Here is a 19774-nt window from a genome sequence, read left to right as displayed (position 1 = left end):
CCCTCCAAACCCCAGCTCGCGCCTCCAGAAGCAAGGTTTGGGGTACTCGGTCACTCCGCCCCCTTACCGCCATGACTCTCTGGCCCTCCGTCTCGATGGTTTCACCCCTCCGCGTTCGGGGAGGAGGTGCTCAGCCCCGCCCCTGAGTTCTTTCATCTACTTCCCGCCACACCTACCGAGAAGGCCCTGCCACTCTGCCCCGCTACACTCGATGGTCCTCCAAGGGCTGGGGCGGAGGAAGGACGGGGAGGAAAAACCATAGAGTACCCACCGGCCACCAAGAGAAGAGTGGCCTCCGTACGCCGGATGTCCTAGAGGCGGCTGGGCCGGGGGCGGTCGCACAAAAGGAGCCCTGGGAGGCCTCTCCAGCCGCCGTGGACCATAGAGATGAGACGCCTGCCGGCCCCGGGTCGGAAGGTGAGTGAGCGGCTGCGGGGCGGGACTGGGGGGAGTGCGGGTGGAACGAGCTGGAGGCAAAAGTTTCTCGAGCCCCAGTAGGACTGGGCCCGGGCGGTGGGAACCCGGGGGAGGAGGCGCTCCGACAAGCGGAGCCCGGGCGCGTCCCCGCGGCCGCCCGGCGCCTCCGCCGCGTCACCGCCGTGGACCCCGCCCGGGTACCCGCTGCCTCTCTTCTGGACCATAATCATGACGATGCACCATCCCAAGCCTTGCAGGTTACAAAACGCTTTTCCCGTTCGCTGGCTATTGTGATCCAGCTCCCGCCGGTCAGTGTGGACACTGTCACCGCCTCCACTTTTCAGATAAGGAAAGCTGAGGCTCAGAGAAGTGAGGAGACTGCATCTGTCAAAGGCCAGGAGGTGGGTGAGTCAGAGCCCAGAGGCAGGTGGGACCCGGGTGCCAAGGCCAGGCTCGTGGTTTCCAAAGATCTTCCCGCTCCCGTAACTTGCCCTTTCTCTCCCTCAGTCCCCTGCCCGCAAAGATAAGCTCGTTTCTTCCCTCCCGCTAGCCTGTCTCCAACCTCACTCCGCCTTCCCGCGGGTGAAGTTCCCAGTGTAGTGTAGTTGTCTGCATCTTCCTTGGCTCTTCCCTGAGGCCGTGTACCGTGGAGCTGCAACGTTCCCCATAGCAGTAGTAATATGCAGGAAGTGGAGGCTGCCGTGAAATCCCTTTGACCGTGGATTTGCAGTTTCCTGCCACTTTCTGAATCCCTATGACCTTTGTTTTTGGTGGGACTGGGTTTTGAACTCAGGGCTTCAAGTTCACGATGCAGGCGCTCTACCACTAGAGCCACACCTCCAGTCCATTTAGCTCTGGTTATTTTGGAGATGGGATCTCTGAGTACTGTTTGCCAGGGCTGACCTCAAACCTCGATCCTCCTGGATCTAAAACTTCCCAAGTATTTAGGATTACAGGCATGAGCCACCGACATCTGCCTAATCGCTATGTTTAAATCTAAGGATTCTGGAGAAGGAATAGCAGTTCTCACTTGCATCCTGGTCTTTACTCAACCTCTGTGACTCAATTACATGAAATGATCATTGCCATTCTTATTAATTACAAGTAGTATTGAGTTTAAACTCATTTCAGCCATCCATGTCATTCATTTCTCAATTATGTTCCAGTTTGAGGCCTTAGTAAGTTAATGAGTTTGTAGTTTCTCCAGATGTGTTACTTTATATGTGAGGAACCACTGATTTGGTACCTTGGTACAAGATTCCTACCTTTACTTTGATGCAACTCTGTCCACAGTTCTTTGCTAGCATACTTATTTGTCTGACTTTCATAGTTTGTTGGTGGTTTGTGTTCATTACAGTGATAATTCAGTGAACTCAAAAAGCTCCCTGTCTATGAAGAGAGACTGATGGGTAAACAACAGTGCAATGTAATATTGTTTCTGACAGGGCTGTGTACAAAGTACCATCAGGACCCCAGAAGAGAGGAAGTTAAGAATGGCAGGAAGTCTTCATAATGGAAATGACATTTGTGCAGCTTCTGATAGAATACTTAGAAATCAGTTGGCCAAACAAGAAACTGAGGAGAGAAAAAGGCACATCAAGCAAAGAGACAGGCAAAAAGGTGGGAGAATGTGTAAGCAAAAGAGAATGTAATAAGTCTGCAGAATGACGATCATCTTGTTCAGAGATTTATTCTGAGCAGAGGTGGGAGATGTGTCTGGAGAGGTGAACCAGAGCTAGATACTGAAGGAAGGGCCTTATGCCCACACTGAGGAACAGTGAGATGATTTAGTAGTAAGAGAGAGGGCTAACGTAGCTCAGTGGTAGAATGCTTACATAGCATACCCACAGCCCTGGGTTCAATCCCCAGCACAGCAAAAAACAAACAAGGCAAACAAAAAAGGTAGTAAGAAGGAAAGGGAACTTTGAAATTCTTTGGCTCCACCCAGTTTTGTTGCAGATAAGAAAACTGAGAGTCAAATTGCTTCATAAAGTGACCAAGGTCACTTAGCTAATAAGAAACGTAGTAACCAAAAACAAAACAAAACCATAACCTGTAGTCTTTAATGTGCTGGTCAAAATACTGTTGGCACTCTCCTAGTATTGGCCCCATTGTCATTTGTTCTGAACACTGTCATAAAAGGAAAACCTATTTAGGATAAGGTTTGGTACCCTGCCATGCAAGAAAATTCCTAAATGGGTGGGCATTCGACTGTGCTCCACACCGACAGAGAAGAAAGTAAGAGTTCTAACCGTATTTTTTTTTTTTTTGTCCTGTTTGGCTTGTCAGCATTTAAGAAGCCACAGCACACAAATCAATGGTGATGACAGACCCTGTATTGGACTCCCAGCCAGCCAACAGCACTGGGGAGATGGATGGACTGTGTCCTGAGCTACTGCTGATTCCCCCACCTCTCTCTAACCGTGAAATCCTGGGGACTGTCCAGAGCACCTGCACTTCTGGGGACCCAGCACCTGACCCAGGCTGCCTGCTGGTAGAGGCCACAGCAACTGAAGAGGGCCCAGGGAACATGGAGATCATTGTGGAAACAGTAGCTGGAACCCTATCCCCAGGAGCCCCTGGAGAGACCTCAGGTACAAACACAGTTTGCTAGCAGGCCAATGGGACAAGCAACCCTGAGGTTTTGTCTGTGCTATTTCCGATCCTTTTCTATGTGTAGGATGAAAACACAAGGTAGCATGCTATTTTTATACTTTGAGGTGCTGTGTTTTGTTTGCTGTTGGTACATTTTGATGGAAAGCTGGCAAGATAGTACACAGCCTTGTACCAAGCTTTTGGCAAAGTCTGTCCCTATGAGGACTTCATGTCTGCTAGGCAGTGCTCCAGAAGGGAAGTCCTTTCTGGCTCCTCTGCCCAATTCTGACTTGTCCTTACTCTTACAATCCTTGGATTCTTTGCTCCATACTGATCCTTCCACCCAGAAAATGCAGCCAGGGATTACGCAAAAAGCTCAGCCTGCTTCACCACCTGAGCTTGGCAGGGCTTTCCAGAGGTAACCTGTGTTTCTTTGTCCTAGTTTCCTGTGTATAACATACTTCACATGTTGTTAAGAGGGAAAGTTGAGCATTTGTACTTACCCTAGGAAAAAAATTATATCACCTTTATTCTCATATCTACAACTTCTCATTTTAAGGAAACTTCCCTGATTTTTAGCTGGTGTCTTCCAGGTACAGTTTTCACCACTTCCCCTAGCAGTGTAGTATAGTAGCAAAGAATACTGGGAAATATTAGCAGATTTGTCCATATGACACTTCTAAACTTCTATGTGGTGAAAGAAAAAAAAAAAAAAAAAAGCCAAGGGCCTGGGTGGGCTACATAGCAAGCTCAAGACCAGCCTGAGCTACATAGACCCTGTCTCAAACAAAATGAAACAAAACAAAGAACCTAGGAAAAAACGTATTTAGTATATAAGAAAGAATTTATATCTTTAAAATTCAAAGAGCTCCCCAATAAGGAAAGTATCTTTTAAAAATGGGGTGGGGGTTGAGGGAATCTACATGCAATTCACTAAAGAGGAAATAAAAATTATCAGTAACCACATGGAGTGATGCTTAAGTCCATTTATTTTTACTAATTGTATGCTGGGGATTAGAACCCAGGACTTCACACATTCTATGCAAGTGCTCTACCACTGAGCTACATTGCTGATCCTAAAATTATTTTCCAAAATAACTGGGAGATGCCATTTTTTGCTGGATGCTGGTGGCTCATGCCTATAATCTTAGCTACTCAGGAAGCAGAGATCAGGAGGATCAAGGTTCAAAGCCAGCCCCAGGCAAATAGTACTGGAGACTCTATCTCGAAAAAAACCCATCACAAAAAAAGGGCTGGAGGAGTGTCTCAAGCAGTAAGAATGTCTGCCTAGCAAGCATGAAATCCTGAGTTCAAGCCCCAGTGCCATCAAAAAAAACCCCAAAAAAACAGTTTTTATAATTCTTAGTATGGGAGCTTAATGGGGAATATAGTTTTGTTTTTTTTTTTTTTTTTTTTGGCAATACTTAGGGCTTTGGGCTTGCTAAGTAGGTACTCTACTGCTTGAGCCACACCTCCAGCCTTTTTTTTTTTTTTAATTGTGATGGGGCTCAAACCCAGGGCCTTATACATGCTAGCCAAGCATTCTATCAATGAACTACATCACCAGGCCAAATTAACATAGCAAATTTTACAATATACATACTGACCTAGTAATTTCACTCTAGAAAACTGTCTTAAAAGAAAGACATACCTACGCCATATGGATGGGGAAGTGTAAAGGCAACTTTATTTGTGATGTTTGGAAACAACGCAGTTGTTCATCACTTAGGGAATTTCATTTTAGTTTATTAATGCTCTGATATACCATGCTCTAGACAAACAATATGAAATTTAGTCATATATTAAGATATCTTTGAGCCAGGCACTGTTGGCTCACATCTATAATCCTAGCTACTCAAGAGGCAGAGATCAGGAGGATCATAGTTCAAAGCCAGCCTGGACAAATAATTTGAGAGACCGTATCTTGAAAAACCATCACAAAAAAAGGCTAGTGGAGTGACTCAAGGTGTAGGCCCTAAGTTCGAACCCCAGTACAGCAAAAAAAAAATCTCTGATAGCTGGCCTGGCCGAGGTGGTGCATTGCCTGTAATCCTAGCACTTGGAGGCTGAGGCAGGAGTATTGAGAGTTCAAGGCCAGTCTGTACCTTACATAGCCAGCCTGGGCTACATGTCAAAGACCCTGTCTCAAAAAAACAACCAAAAAGCCCAAAACCTTTATTTTGAGGAGGGGGCGGGGGTAGGGGAAGAAAAGTGGCCCAGAAAAGGGACTGAAAGGGTATAGACCAGATCATATGTATGTGATGGTAGAAACATTTATTCTTTGTAAACTTCTCTACCATTTGAATTGTCACATTGAGCTTTTTAAAAACAACAACAAATAATAATAATAAAGAGAAAAGGGACCAGCAGAATAAATGTAGGACAAACCTGGGCTTGAGTCATGGATTTACCACTAACAAGCTTGGTGACCTTAATCTTGTAGAATCTTAAGTCCTCCTCATAGAGCAATTAGAGGACAAAAAGACAGCATTATCAAAGTCTGCCCTTTGCTTAAAAAATAGCAGCAATTTGTAGCTGGGCAGAGATCAGGAGGATTGTGGTTCCAGGCCAGCTTGGGAAAACAGTGAGATGCTATCTCAACCAATAAAAACCTGGGTGCCTGTCATCCCTGCTAGGTGGGAAATATAAATAGAAGGAACAATGTCCAGGCTGGCCAATGCATAAAAGCAACACTATTTGAAAAATACCTGAAGCAAAAAGGGCTGGTAGCATTGCTCACATGGTAGAGCGCGTGTATAGCAAGCGTGAGACCCTGAGTTCAAACCCCAGTACTGCCAAAAAAAACCCCAAAGTAACACTTTTTAAGAAAGTGAGAGGAGAGAGAGTGTGATCAAAGAACATTGAAAGGTCATAATGAAACCTTCTTTTTTAAAAATTGCAAGAAATATTTTATAAAGGGGGTGGGAGAGGGGAATAAGAAAGCATAATAGGGTAAATATAGTCAAAGTATATTATATGCATGTATGGAAATATCATAGTGAAATCCCTGCATTGTATAATTAATATGTGCTTCCCAGGTGTGGTGGTACACACCTGTAATCTTAGCACTCAGGAGGCTGAGGAAGGAGGAGCGTAAATTCGAGGCCAATCTGGGCTCCCTAGCAAGACCCTGTCTCCAAAGGGGAAAAAAAAAATTAATATGTGCTTAAAAAAAAAATGTGGAAAGGGAAAAAGAGCTGTGGGTACATATAAAACACCAGCCACACAGAGATGAAACCAGAGATTGCTCATGAGCCTGCCCAATAGATACATATGGCAGGGAGGAAGCACCGAATCAGCTCCCTGCCATGCATTAAAAAAGAAAAAAAATGGTGGCAGTTATCACAGAGGTGATTTGGCTCTTCTGAAAAGGGTTTTGTGAATTTCTAGGCCTTTGTTTTTTACAGAATTTGAAAGTGATACTTTGTCATTTATATTGCAGATATTCTCCCTAGTTTGTCATTGTTCTTTTAGAAGTTTCTAATTTATATTTGGGCAAAATATGCCTTTTCTTAATGCTCTTTGGATTTGATTAATGTTCGTTTATTCATTTGACACATTAAATAAGCATACGTCTTGTGTCCAGTATTGTGCTAGACACTAGGAATTCAAACACACATGCCAGACAGACTGTCCTTGACTCATGAGCTTACAGTCCAGGTATAGGGCAGACTTGAAGTCCATCTGACTCCATGACTATGAAAAAATTCACTTACATTTCTACTAATAACTAACTCCTATGAGTCTTGTTCCATCTGATTCTATGCCTTTCTCTGTCGGTCCTCTGCCTGCAGGTGTCCTGGTAAAGGTGGTGGAGGTATACTTCTGTGAGCGCTGTGAACAGAGCTTTGCAGAGCCCACTCTGCTGTCCCTGCACCAGTGCACTGAGACCCATATACAGCCTGTGCAGGACCTTTCTAGCCCCCCATGCTCTGTAGAGCTGCCCCTCAACAACCTCACCCTCCATGGCCCTCCACAGGGCTCCAACCCACCAGATAGTCCCCTGCCATGTCCTGTGTGTAGGCAAGAATTTTCCCAACCCCAGGCCCTGAAGAGGCACTTCAAGATTCACCGGGCCACTCCCAACAGCTTCTCCTGCCCAGAGTCTGACTGTGTGTTTTCTGCTGAAGATCGCAAGGGTCTGCAGCACCACCTGAGGCAGATCCACAGAGCAGTTCCTGTGCCCTGTTCTTTCCGGGGCTGCCCCCTGCTTTTTGGGAGCCAGCAGGGAATGGAGCTGCACCGGCAGGCCCATTATCCTTTCCACTGCAGCCATTGCAGCTTCATGGGCTCCAACGTCAAACTCTTCCGGCAGCATCAGCGGAGCCATGGGGCCAGGACACAGGGAGAACTTTCTGCTGTTCAGGGCCTTCCACCTCAGGAGCTGCTGCCAGGTATGGGGCCATGGGCCCAGCAGTCCCCTGCCTGGAATATAGCTGTGATCAGTCTCTTATAGGAAAGACATGTTTCCAGTACCATGAATGTATACAAGGAAATCTAGATAATGGCTCAGGGAGGACAGAATTACTGGATGATATGGAAAGGCAGCTAGAAACCTTGAACCACTCAGCATAGACAGGAGAAAGCAGAAGCCTTTATCCGTGATACTGAGTGAAATTTGGCTTAGGCTACATGTAGTTTGACATTATTTAAGCAAAATTCTCTACTGATCCGTTTCAGACCTTACTTTCTGAGGGCAGAGGTGAAAGTACCTGTCAATAGCTATTGTCACTAGTAGAATGCCTGTAGACTCACTTGAGAACAAATGGGATGGGTAGGTAAATTTGTGGTTATTTTAAAAGGAAACCTTTAAGGAAATTAACAACTTCTACTCTTCTTAATCTCAAAAATCAAACCAAACAAACAACAGCAACAACAAAAATCCAGCAGGGGGACTGGGTGCTATAGCTCGTGGCTATAATCCCAGCCACTCTAGAGGTAGAGATCTGGGAGGATTATGAATCGAGACAAAAAAGTTAGTAAGACCCCCCCCATCTCAACAAATAAGCCAGGTGAGATTCTGTACATCTGTAATCTTAGTTACTGGGGAATGGGTTGGGGTGAGGGAGCTAGGAGTATTGCAGTCTGAGGCAGGTGCAGGCAACAAAGCATGAGACCCAATCTGAAAAATAACTAAGGTATTAAAAAAAATAAGGCTGGATGGCTTCTGTGCCATCTGGCCAGGGCCCACTGCTTTTTCTTTAGCAATGTCTTTCCTTTTCTTTCAACACAGCTTTGGGGGGGCAAGGTGGAGACATAGCTCAAATGGTAAGTGCCTGCCTAGCAAGCTGGAGGCCCTGAGTTCAAACCCCAGTACTACAAAAAAAGTAAACAACAACAAAAACCACCAACATGGGGGTGAGTGGAGGAGTAGGAAATAGAGAAAACAGGTGGAGAGGACAGGATTGTGATAAGAACTTGGCTTGCTGAGACCCACTTGTGCTCTAAGGCCTAAAGAGAAGCCCTTTTTCCTGGGAATGAGTTATGCCTCTTTACCTTACTAAGGCAGCTGTTTCTGTTGGGGGATAGGATGGATAGATTTGAGGTGCAAGGTGTGACCCCGAATCATTGGATTGGGCTTTTCAGTGTAAGAGTTGAGTGATCAGGAATGTTTACCTACCTTGAGCCATCCCAGCCATTATCCCTGGGGACCCGAACCAAGAAGGAAGTGCAGTCTCCCGTCTACCTCTCAGTTCCTACCCAGCTCCAGTGACCTCAAAGCTCTGCCCTTCTTGGGGTCTGAGGCTGGTATTATCTGAGGAAAGATTTGCTTTAAACTGGACTGTTACTACCTCCTGGTCTTCACACCCATCTTGAGTGAGACTACATCTATTTACTTAGCACTCAAGATGCCCTTCTACTGAAAGGGAAGGGGGTGATTCTGCTAACCAGTAAGTGGAGAGGTACAAATATACAATGCTGTCATTCGCTCCTGTGAGCTTCATTAAATTTTATGTGTCCCAAGCTCCCAAACTGCCTCCACGAGAAGGAGAACCTTCAGAGGAAGCGGGTCCACCTCTACCTGGACAGGAGTCAGCTGCAGAGGAAGATGTAGAGAAAGAGGAGGAGAGTGGCACCCAGCTCTCCCAGAAAGCTATGGATAAAGGACAAGGTGCTCAGCAGTTGGAAGGTAACACTGTCATGAGGCTTGAGGCTCTTGGTGGTAGGAGAAGTAGATAGTAGAGAACCTGGCACTGAGGCTCTGTGGTTGATTTTCTGAGATTTGTTTCAGATCTTTCCATTCTTTTCATTCCACTTTGACTCAGAAGTCAAGGTCAAGTGGAAAATGATAAATAGATCAAGACTTTAGTAACACAAGGTATGGATAAATAGAGTTTGCTCTTCTGACCTGGGATTCCTCAGGTAGAGAGTTCTTTTGCAAAGAAGGAGGGGTGATGTTCATATTATAAAGATATCAAAAGTCATTGATAACTAGCAGCCTGTTTTGCCTGGCATGAGCTTCCTAACACTTTCTGAATCTCTGCTTCCCAGTTTTCTGACTCAATAGAACACCTGAAACTCATTCCACAAGAAGCATATTTACTGTCAGGTGAATATGAAAGATCTGAGTGTGTTCATTACTGGCTCTCTATTATCTACAGCCCAGTGAGGCAATGCTTAGAAGTTAAGAGTACTCTTCTTCCCTTTTACTCATCCTTTTGGTGTTCTTTTCTTTCTAATCAACCCTGCTGATCCTTCTGCTTCCCCTATAGAACAAGAGCAGCAAGAACAAAGCCAGGCTCAGTGGCTCACACCTCTAATCCTAGCATCTCAGAAGGTGGAAATCAGTAGGGTCATGGTTCGAGGCCACCCCCCCAGCAAAAAGTTTTCAAGACCCTGTCTCTACTAATAGCTGGGCATAGTGGCATGCATCTGTTACCCGAACTAAGCAGGAAGTATAGGTAGAAGAATCATGGTCCAGGCTGGCCCAGGCATAAACATGGGATCCTATCCCAAAATTTAAAGCAAGCTGAGTCCATGGCTTATGCTAGTAATCCTAGCTACTTGGGAGACTGAGATCTGGAGGATTATGGTTTGAGGCCAACCCAAGCAAATATAAGACCCATCTCCAAAATACCAGAGCAAAATGGACTAGAGGTGTGCCTCAAGTGGTAGAGCATCTACTTTGCAAGTGCATAGCCCAGAGTGCAAACCCTAGTCCCACCAAAAAAAAAAAGTGTAAAGCAAAATAGGACTGGGGGTGTGGCTCAAGCTTTCCAAGCAAGTATGAGGCCCTGAGTTCAAACCCCATTACCACAAAAAAGACCAGCAAGAACAAGAATGCTCCATCCAGATGATTATTTTAAGCAGCTCTGAACAGAGGTTCAGGAACAGTGGGTAACTGGAACAAGCACTAAAAACAAGTCAGAGCAATGTCTGAGAAGTCCTTGTGGTTGAGTTTCTTTAATAACTTGAGTTTCTCAGTTTTTCTTTGGAACTACAATATTTGTGACCCTATTGTTTGGTTTCCTAGAAAGAAAGGCCACACAATATTTGTTTCTGAGCAAATTATGGCTCTTCTCTTAACTGGCCAGCCTGTGACCTACTAAAGAATCTCACTCTCAACCTTCTGCATTCTTTCCCACAGGGGATATGGCTTCTGGCACTGAGTCCCTCTTCAAGACACACATGTGCCCAGAGTGCAAGCGCTGCTTTAAGAAGCGGACCCACCTGGTGGAGCACCTGCACCTCCACTTCCCAGACCCCAGCCTCCAGTGCCCCAACTGCCAGAAGTTCTTCACCAGCAAGAGCAAACTCAAGACCCATCTGCTGCGGGAACTGGGTGAGAAGGCCCACCGCTGCCCACTGTGCCACTACAGTGCCGTGGAGAGGAATGCTCTCAACCGCCACATGGCCAGCATGCATGAAGATATTTCCAACTTCTACTCAGATACCTATGTCTGTCCTGTGTGCCGGGAGGAATTCCGCCTCAGCCAGGCACTCAAGGAGCACCTCAAGAGCCACACAGCAGCAGCTGCAGCAGAGCCATTGCCCCTCCACTGCTTTCAGGAGGGCTGCAGCTATGCAGCCCCTGACCGCAAGGCCTTTGTAAAGCACCTGAAAGAGACCCATGGGGTGCGGGCTGTGGAGTGCCGCCATCACTCATGTCCAATGCTCTTTGCCACAGCTGAAGCCATGGAGGCCCACCACAAGAGCCACTATGCCTTCCACTGCCCCCACTGTGACTTTGCCTGCTCCAACAAGCACTTGTTCCGCAAACATAAGAAACAAGGTCATCCAGGCAGTGAAGAGCTGCAGTGCACCTTCTGCCCCTTTGCCACTTTCAACCCAGTGGCCTACCAGGACCATGTAGGCAAGATGCATGCTCATGAGAAGATCCACCAGTGCCCTGAATGCAACTTTGCCACTGCCCACAAGAGGGTGCTCATCCGACACATGCTGTTGCATACTGGTGAGATGGCATCCGTTGTTATGTTAATGTAATAGTGATGAGGGTGGTGATGATTGCTGACATGAGCTTTTACTGTGTAGGAGACATCACACTAAGGGTCTTGCATACAGTGTTTTCTTTTGACCTAGGATTTCTGAACACATCTAGCATCCCAAATTTAGAAATGAGCTGTAAGTTGAGTGTCATTCAGCTAATAAAGTGGTCAGGGTAGGATCTGAATCCAGGCATCTAATTCCAAAGCCTGTGCTCTAACCATTAGGCTAGTATCCCTCTTACTTAACTCCTGTCCAGTTCTACCCACCCCTAGTCAGGTATGGGTGTGTGAATACCCAGCCTGTTAGAATGAAGAAACCCAAACCAGAACAGATAACTTCCTTTGCAATTCAAGTTTTGGGATATTCTGTAAGAGACAGGAGGAGGGAAGTCTCAGCCATCCATATACACTATGGTCTTCCATAGCTGGGGCATCTAGGTTGCTGAAACAAGATTACTTCTAATAACCTAGAAGTTGTACTTGTTTTACCTTAGAGTCTTAATTAGTTTCCAGCATTATTGAAGCTTTAGATGACAACTAAACCAAGCTACAATATCATCCCCTTTATGATCTACATAAGCATCTGTGGGTTGACAGAACATTAAAACAATTTCCATAAAAAACTATGGTTTGGGAGGACAATTTCTAGAGTTTGTGGCAAAGCCATTGTAGATCCCATTTAACAATTCATTTCTGTACATCATTTTGTCATAAAATGTCTAGTTTCCAAGGCCTTTCCTAAAACCTTGTATTTATATAGTATTATACAGTTTACAGATTCTTTCACACATATTATCTCATTTAACCCATAACAATCTTGTAAGCAAGACAGGTAAAGATGAGAAAAGAGACAAACTCTGAAAAGTTAAGTTTAGACCTACTTTAATATCACACAAATCTACTGTCAAAACCAGAAGGCCATGTTACTTGCCTTTCTACATGTATGGGCAGGGAGGACTTTTGAAGGAACATGGCTCTCTACTTCTTAGTCCTGACCAACTATTTGGATAACTCATCCTTGAGTTCTCACTGGGCACTAACTAACAACTTTGAAATATCTCATTTATTATTCACACCAATCATGTGAGGTCAGTTACTTTTGTTGCCCCCTTTTTGGAGACAAGGGAACTGAGACTTAGCCACATGGTAGGAAATACCATTTAATAGCTCTGTGACTTCTCTGTGCCTCTGTTTTCTTGTCTATAAAATGAGGATGATAATAGCAACTCCCTCAAAAACCTTATTACTATATTGGAATCCAATGTTAGAGTTCTTAACCACTATGTTCATTGCCTAATTTGTTTTTCTCTCTGTTCTAGAAAATTGGAATTAGTCTAGAGGAACCATTAACCATTAGTGTCAGCAAGATGTGTAACAACTTAGGCAGACCTTCAGAGCTAGTTTTGAAAACCTCAGTCTTTACTTTCTTCCCCTTATCATTGGTGTAGGAGTTGAAGGATTAGTTGACTGAGAACTGTGAAGCAGCCTTGATTATTGTGAAGTTTTCCACATCTCATGTAGCACATGAAGCTTTTGCTCTTACCTGGCATCAAGGCAAGATTGCTGGAGAAAAGAGTCTGGCCACTCACTGGATTTATATCTGACCGGTATCCTTTCCCCTTTCATCCCACCCCCATATAAGGTGAGAAACCTCACAAGTGTGAGCTGTGTGACTTCACGTGCCGAGATGTGAGCTACCTATCCAAGCACATGTTGACCCACTCCAACACCAAGGATTATATGTGCACTGAATGTGGCTATGTCACCAAGTGGAAACACTACCTCAGCGTGCACATGCGAAAACATGCAGGGGACCTCAGGTACAAGCTCATACATGCCTCTAGTCCTGTCCCAAGAAACTTACATCAAGCTAGCCTCTTCTTGGGGCCAGATCCTGCTTCTGGCCCCATTGTTTTTCCAGTGCCTGGAGAGTCCGCCTAACACCCTTCTCTTCCACTATCTCAGCTTGATCTCCTATAGCTGACCTCTGTGCCTGTGGCCCAGTCTGTGTGGTGAAAATTCTCTGGGGCACCAGAGGGAGAACAGACCTAGAGAATAGGCCTAGAAACTAAGGTGTCACTTGAGTTCTCAGTCTGGTCCTGGGAAAGTAGAGCGAATCTACTTATGGTATGAAATGACCACTTCCAAATTCAAGCAATTTCTTCTCTCGCCTGTGGGCACAATTGGCTGGGGGGGGGTTGTCTATAGCTTTCATACCTCTATGGAAGAATGGAAACAAGGCACAGAAACCTGCCCTATGAGACTGTAGCCATATCAGTTCCTTAGCAGTCCACAGTTTGTGGTGCTGATTCATGATTACTTTCCTTTAGGAAGCCCTATAGGGTAGGGACACCAGCTCTGCTCCTCTTTTCCTATGGAGCCAGCCTTACGCAGGTTATTATCTTTGGCCTTGGCCTCCTCATCTACAAAATAGAAATACTTGTTTCATACGGTAGTAGAAAGGCAGGTTAAATTTAATGATGCATGTACAATACAAAGTGTAGTCTGGCCCATATTAAGTATTTATTTGGTGCCTGCTAGCTGTTACCACTGGCTTATTATTGTGATTGCCTCTCCGTTTCCCTTTTGCCAGATACCAATGCAACCAATGCTCCTATCGCTGTCATCGGGCTGATCAGCTGAGCAGCCACAAACTACGACACCAGGGCAAGTCCCTGATGTGTGAGGTGTGTGCCTTTGCCTGCAAGCGGAAGTATGAGCTCCAGAAACACATGGCTTCCCAGCACCACCCTGGCACACCAGCCCCCCTCTACCCCTGCCGTTACTGCAGCTATCAGAGCCGCCACAAGCAGGCCCTACTAAGCCATGAGAACTGCAAGCACACCCGCCTCCGTGAGTTCCACTGTGCTCTCTGTGACTACCGCACCTTTAGCAACACTACACTCTTCTTCCACAAGCGTAAGGCCCATGGCTATGTGCCTGGAGACCAGGTTTGGCAGTTCCGGGATGGCAGCCAAGAGGCAGAGGGGACCAGGCAGTGCCTGGCACCTCCACTAGACTCAGAGCCTTCAAACCAGCTGTCTTCCCAGCCTGAGGGACTAGGCCATGAACATGGGACTGTGGTGGACTCCAGCTTGGAACAGGCATTGACAGAGTCAAGGGATGTGGTCAGCACCAGGAGACAGGATAGCAGTGAGGCTCCCCATGAGGATGACCTGATAGGCAGCCCAGCAGAGGTTGAAGAGAGTGGCTGTACACTACATTTAGAGGCCTTAGGAGTAGAGCTGGAACCTGTGGTTGAGCCACCCCTTGAGGAACTCACTGTACCAGCCCCTGTGGAGTTCAGAGCTCTGGATCCTTCAGGACCACTGGGACTGGAAGGGCCAGATGGACTGGAAGGGCCAGCGCTGCCCAGCTTTGAAGGTGTTGGGACTCCTGGCTTGGGTGCTGAAGAGGAGCCTATTCTGGAGAAGGTAGTCCCTGAGCCCCCCGGAAATCCTCCATCTTCAGAAGAGGCCCCTAACAGTTGGGTGGGAACTTTCAAGGCAACTCCACCTGCTGAGATAGCCCTCTCACCCCAGTTCCCTGAGTCAGAGTCATTACTCAAGGCCCTGAGGAGGCAGGACAAAGAACAAGCAGAGGCATTGGTGCTGGAGGGGCGGGTGCAGATGGTAGTGATCCAGGGGGAGGGGCAAGCCTTCCGCTGCCCACACTGCCCTTTTGTCACTCGCCGGGAGAAAGCCCTGAATCTGCACTCCAGATCAGGGTGCCAGGGCCGCCGAGAGCCCCTGCTGTGCCCTGAGTGTGGAGCTAGCTTTAAGCAACAACGAGGCCTCAGCACCCACCTGTTGAAGAAATGCCCTGTTTTGCTCAGAAGGAACAAGGGCTTGCCCAGACCAGATTCTCACACCCCTCTGCACCCTCAGCTCCCATGTGCCCAGGCCTCAGAGGATGCTGAAAGTGGGAAGCCTCCACCTGTACCATCAGAGGCAGAGCCGCAGCTTCCAAAAGATGTACCTTCTGGCTCCCCAGTCCTGCCTACAGGAAATTCCTCACCTGCAGAGACCACTGAGAAGTTCCACTTTGAGCAGGGCAAGTTTCACTGCAACTCATGCACATTCCTTTGTTCTCGGCTCTCCTCTATTACCTCTCATGTGACTGAAGGCTGCCGAGGGGGACATAGCAGGGGAGGAAAGCGAGGATCCCCCCAGACTCAGCCTGTTGTGTCCCCCATGAGCAATGGAGACGTTGCTATCCTGAATAATGGAAGTCCAGAGTCTGGCCTTAGTGATGGGGATATAACCTTGGCTCAGAAGCAGAAGAGTGCCCTCTTCTCCTGCCCCACATGTCCCTTCAGCTGCCAACAGGAACGGGCCCTGAGGACTCACCAGGCCCAGGGCTGCCCGCTTAGGGAGTCTGGAGAACTGCACTGTGGCCTCTGCCCTTTCATTGCTCCTGCTGCTGCTGCCCTAAGGCTCCACCAGAAGCGGAGGCATTCCACTGCAGCCCCTGCCCGCGGCCCCCGACCCCCTCTGCAGTGCACAGACTGTGGCTTCACCTGTAAGCAGAGCCGTTGTCTGCAGCAGCACCGGCGGCTCAAGCATGAGGGGGTGAAGCCACATCAGTGCCCTTTCTGTGACTTTTCTACCACTAGACGGTACCGGTTAGAGGCTCATCAGTCCCGACACACAGGTGTAGGCCGCATCCCTTGCAGTTCCTGCCCCCAGACATTTGGTACCAACTCAAAACTGCGCTTGCACCGATTACGGGTACATGACAAAACACCCACCCACTTCTGTCCACTCTGTGACTACAGTGGCTATCTTCGCCATGACATCACTCGCCACATCAACAGTTGTCATCAGGGCACCCCATCCTTTTCTTGCTCCCAGTGTGAGGCCCAGTTCAGCTCAGAGACAGCACTTAAGCAGCATGCTCTCCGCCGACACCCTGAGCCCATACACCCTGCCCCTGGCTCTGCTGAGACCACCAGTGAGGGCCCTCTGCACTGCTCCCACTGTGGGCTGCTGTGCCCCAGCCCTGCTAGCCTGCGAGGACACACTCGTAAACAGCACCCACGGCTGGAGTGTGGGGCCTGCCAGGAGGCCTTCCCTAGCCGGCCAGCACTGGATGAGCACCGCAGGCAGCAGCATTTCAGCCACCGCTGCCAGCTCTGTGACTTTGCTGCTCGGGAGCGGGTGGGCCTTGTGAAACACTACTTGGAACAGCATGAGGAGACCTCAGCAGCAGCCTCAGATGGGGATGGAGATGCTGGCCAGCCCCCTCTGCACTGTCCTTTTTGTGACTTTGCATGTCGCCATCAGCTGGTGCTAGATCACCATGTGAAGGGGCACGGGGGCACCCGTCTGTACAAGTGTACTGACTGCGCTTACAGTACCAAGAACCGGCAGAAAATCACCTGGCACAGCCGCATCCACACTGGGGAAAAACCTTACCGCTGTCACCTCTGTCCTTACGCTTGTGCTGATCCCTCTCGTCTTAAGGTAAGGTCAAGGGCAGTGAAGCAAGGAATGGAAGGAGGGCAGGCCCTGGGTTCTTTAATCCTAACTCTTCCAAATATTAGCTCTGTGACATTGGACAAGTTCCTAAACTTCTCCCAAGGCTTAGATTCCTCATCTGTATAAAGGGGATACTTAACTAACTTCATAGCATTGCTGTGAAGATAAAATTCCATAATACGTGCTTGCCCTGTGACAAATGCATGTAATAATTTTGTGATAATAATAACAGATGACATTTGTTGAGCACTTATAGTGTCCAGCACTGTAATTTTAATCATTTCAAATATGAGATAGAGGGCTGGGGATGCTCAGTAGTAGAGCACTTACCTCGCAAAAAGAGAGAGAGAAATAGACACTATTCCCCATTTTATAGATTAATAAACTGAGAATTAGGGATTGGCTCACCCAAGAACACAGTAAGAAGCAGAGCTGAGATAGGGCAAACCTAGGGAGAGGCTAAGTGGGTTAGGTTGGTGTCATTCTGGGGGACCCAGTTAGTAAGGGCAGTATGGAAAGGATGGGTTATATACCAACAGTTTCTCTGCCTACTTGCCCCTACGTTCACATTCTGTGACTACCAAGGAGCACACATTTTCTGCTTTTTGCTCTTCTTTCTCCAGTACCACATGCGGATCCACAAGGAGGAACGGAAGTACCTATGCCCTGAGTGCGGCTACAAGTGCAAATGGGTCAACCAGCTCAAGTACCACATGACCAAGCATACAGGTATGATCTTGATAGGCTTAAAGGGTTGCCCTGTTCTCTGGCAAACCTAACCTAGAACCTAACTGTTCTCTGGTATATGTTCTTACTCAGATCCAAAGTCAGGGCCAACATTAATTTTCACACTGGAGATAGGGGATAGGCTGGGAGAATGTGTACCAAAATGGCTCCCTAACCCATTGAAGATCTATAGAAACAAAAGAGGGGTATATCGAAGAGTCTGAGGATGTGTACTTTGCAAAATCTTCCCAGGTCATTGTGGTACAGGTCATCCATCGCCCACTGAAAACCTCCAACTCAAATTTGAGTGACTGATGGAAGTACAACTGAGTCTCTGTAAAAGGTTAATGATTTTGTGCCTGTGATTTCTGCGTATGGCCTCCCTTATATAGAAGAATTAATCAGGTGCATTTCAAGGCCTTCTGCATCTTTCATCTTTTTTTTTTTTTTTTTGGCAGTACTAGGGTTTGAACTCAAGACCTTGCACTTACTAGGCAGGCACTCTACCACTTGAGCCACATCCCAGCCCTGAATCTTTCATCTTCTTTACACACACTCTCTCTCTCTCTGTTTTGTTTTGGTTTTTTTTTTTTTTTTTTTGCAGTACTGGGGCTTGAACTTAGGGCCTTCACCTTGAGCCACAACACCAGCCCTACTATTTTTGTTGTTTTTTGTGAAGGGTTTTTTGAAATAGGGTCTCATGAACTATTTGCCCTGGGCTGGCTTCAAACCGCGATCCTCCTGATCTCTACCTCCTGAGTAGCTAGAATTACAGGCGTGAGCCACTGGCACCCAGCTCATCTTTACCTCTTTTCTCTTAAGCATTTTCTTTTTACTTTTTGAGTTAATGTGCATTTAAATGGATTTTCAAATACTATGAGTACTCCATGTCCAAAAGAGGGTTGGGATTTCCCATTTGATAACCCTATCATATTTGAGTCTTCATTACTATCAGCTGGCTACTTGGTTAGAGGTCCATTTAGTTATCAGCATCCATTGAGCACCTACGTATACAAGGGCTATGTTGAGAGAAGGGCACAGAAGTGTCAGACAGGACTGCAACATAAAAATAGTCACTAGTCAGAGCTTGCTGCTTGTGTTCTTTATATTCCAGTATCAGTGACTCTTAGAGGCCAACTGAATATTATTCTACCCCTCTTTAATGGTGATTTGTTCCTTATCCTATAGGTCTGAAGCCATACCAGTGTCCCGAGTGTGAGTATTGCACCAATCGGGCTGATGCATTGCGTGTACACCGGGAGACACGGCATCGAGACGCACGGGCTTTCATGTGTGAACAGTGTGGCAAGGCCTTCAAGACACGCTTCCTGCTGCGCACCCACCTGCGCAAGCACAGTGAGGCCAAACCCTACGTGTGCAACGTGTGCCACCGTGCTTTCCGCTGGGCTGCAGGTCTGCGCCACCACGCCCTTACCCACACGGACCGCCACCCCTTCTTCTGCCGCCTCTGCAGCTACAAGGCCAAACAGAAGTTCCAGGTGGTCAAGCATGTGCGCAGGCACCACCCTGACCAAGCTGACCCCAACCAGGGTGTGGGCAAAGATCCCACCACCCCCACAGTGCACCTGCATGATGTGAAGCTGGAGAATCCCAGCCCTCCCACTCCTGCTGCTCCCACCACAGGACCTGAGGGCTGAGCACCTACCACACCTTCCAGACAGGAAGAACATGTGGTCCAAGATGTGCCAATTGGGACTGGGGCTAGCCTGAGGAGCTCAGGGGCTAGCCTAAGGGAGGACTGGCTTTTGGATGTCAGTGTGACTGGAATGCTCCCGGGGACTCTGGCCATAGTTTTTTTTTAATTAATGGCTATATAAAAGAGAGACATGGACAAAAACATTGATTTCTTCTTGAGGTGCACTGTGTTTTTAACCTGTGAATGAATTTCCAGTTTATCATCACTCCACCAGAGTCCCTGGCTAAGATCTTGGTTTTATCTACTCCATCTTCTCTTTCCTTCTTACTGTATCAAGTCCTATTTTCTTTCAGCATCTTCAAAACAGTTGTATTTAACTGCATGTGCTGTTGTGCCAAATACTCTATAAAGCATGTTAAACAGAGAATGATTACCAGTTTAGAGACTTGTCC

The 19774-nt window shown here is 47.1% G+C and overlaps 2 protein-coding genes across 11 annotated transcripts in view; one reads left to right on the top strand and one right to left on the bottom strand.

Moving 5' to 3' along the window:
* Bcs1l (BCS1 homolog, ubiquinol-cytochrome c reductase complex chaperone) overlaps window positions 1-290 on the bottom strand; it is a 4210-nt gene extending 3920 nt beyond the window's left edge. Inside the window, exon 1 of one of the 4 annotated variants that reach the window (XM_074071747.1) lies at window positions 272-290. The gene's annotated coding sequence lies outside the window, so the exon portion shown is untranslated. Of the gene's footprint in view, window positions 1-67; window positions 190-271 lie in introns of those variants that run through there. The other 3 variants (XM_020156218.2, XM_020156142.2, XM_074071748.1) reach the window with 3 other exon arrangements.
* Znf142 (zinc finger protein 142) lies at window positions 252-19763 on the top strand. 7 transcript variants are annotated; one of them, XM_074071717.1, is made up of 10 exons: window positions 693-818; window positions 1863-2037; window positions 2707-3011; window positions 6807-7406; window positions 8978-9142; window positions 10601-11425; window positions 13102-13279; window positions 14053-16924; window positions 17563-17668; window positions 18854-19763. In XM_074071717.1, the coding sequence occupies exons 3-10, from the start codon at window positions 2735-2737 to the stop codon at window positions 19321-19323; spliced, it is 5493 nt and encodes a 1830-aa protein (XP_073927818.1). In that variant the 5' UTR covers window positions 693-818; window positions 1863-2037; window positions 2707-2734; the 3' UTR covers window positions 19324-19763. The 7 variants fall into 7 exon arrangements, with proteins under 7 accessions (XP_020043149.1, XP_020041193.1, XP_020043657.1 ...); XM_020187560.2 differs by lacking the exons at window positions 693-818; window positions 1863-2037 and adding an exon at window positions 252-417; XM_020185604.2 differs by lacking the exon at window positions 1863-2037 and having other exon boundaries at window positions 680-818.
* Window positions 19764-19774: the final 11 nt, after the last annotated feature.

This window comes from Castor canadensis, chromosome 4 (genome assembly GCF_047511655.1).
Source record: "Castor canadensis chromosome 4, mCasCan1.hap1v2, whole genome shotgun sequence".
NCBI lineage: Eukaryota > Metazoa > Chordata > Mammalia > Rodentia > Castoridae > Castor > Castor canadensis.
This window is presented reverse-complemented; position numbering and strand designations above follow the sequence as displayed.

Excerpts from the sequence above, each read along its gene's own strand:
- Znf142 (XM_020187560.2), top strand. The coding sequence starts at position 2,735 with ATGGTGATGACAGACCCTGTATTGGACTCCCAGCCAGCCAACAGCACT. Across the intron at positions 9,143-10,600 it reads AGGTGCTCAGCAGTTGGAAG|GGGATATGGCTTCTGGCACT; the intron begins GTAACACTGTCA and ends TCTTTCCCACAG. Across the intron at positions 11,426-13,101 it reads ACACATGCTGTTGCATACTG|GTGAGAAACCTCACAAGTGT; the intron begins GTGAGATGGCAT and ends CCCCCATATAAG.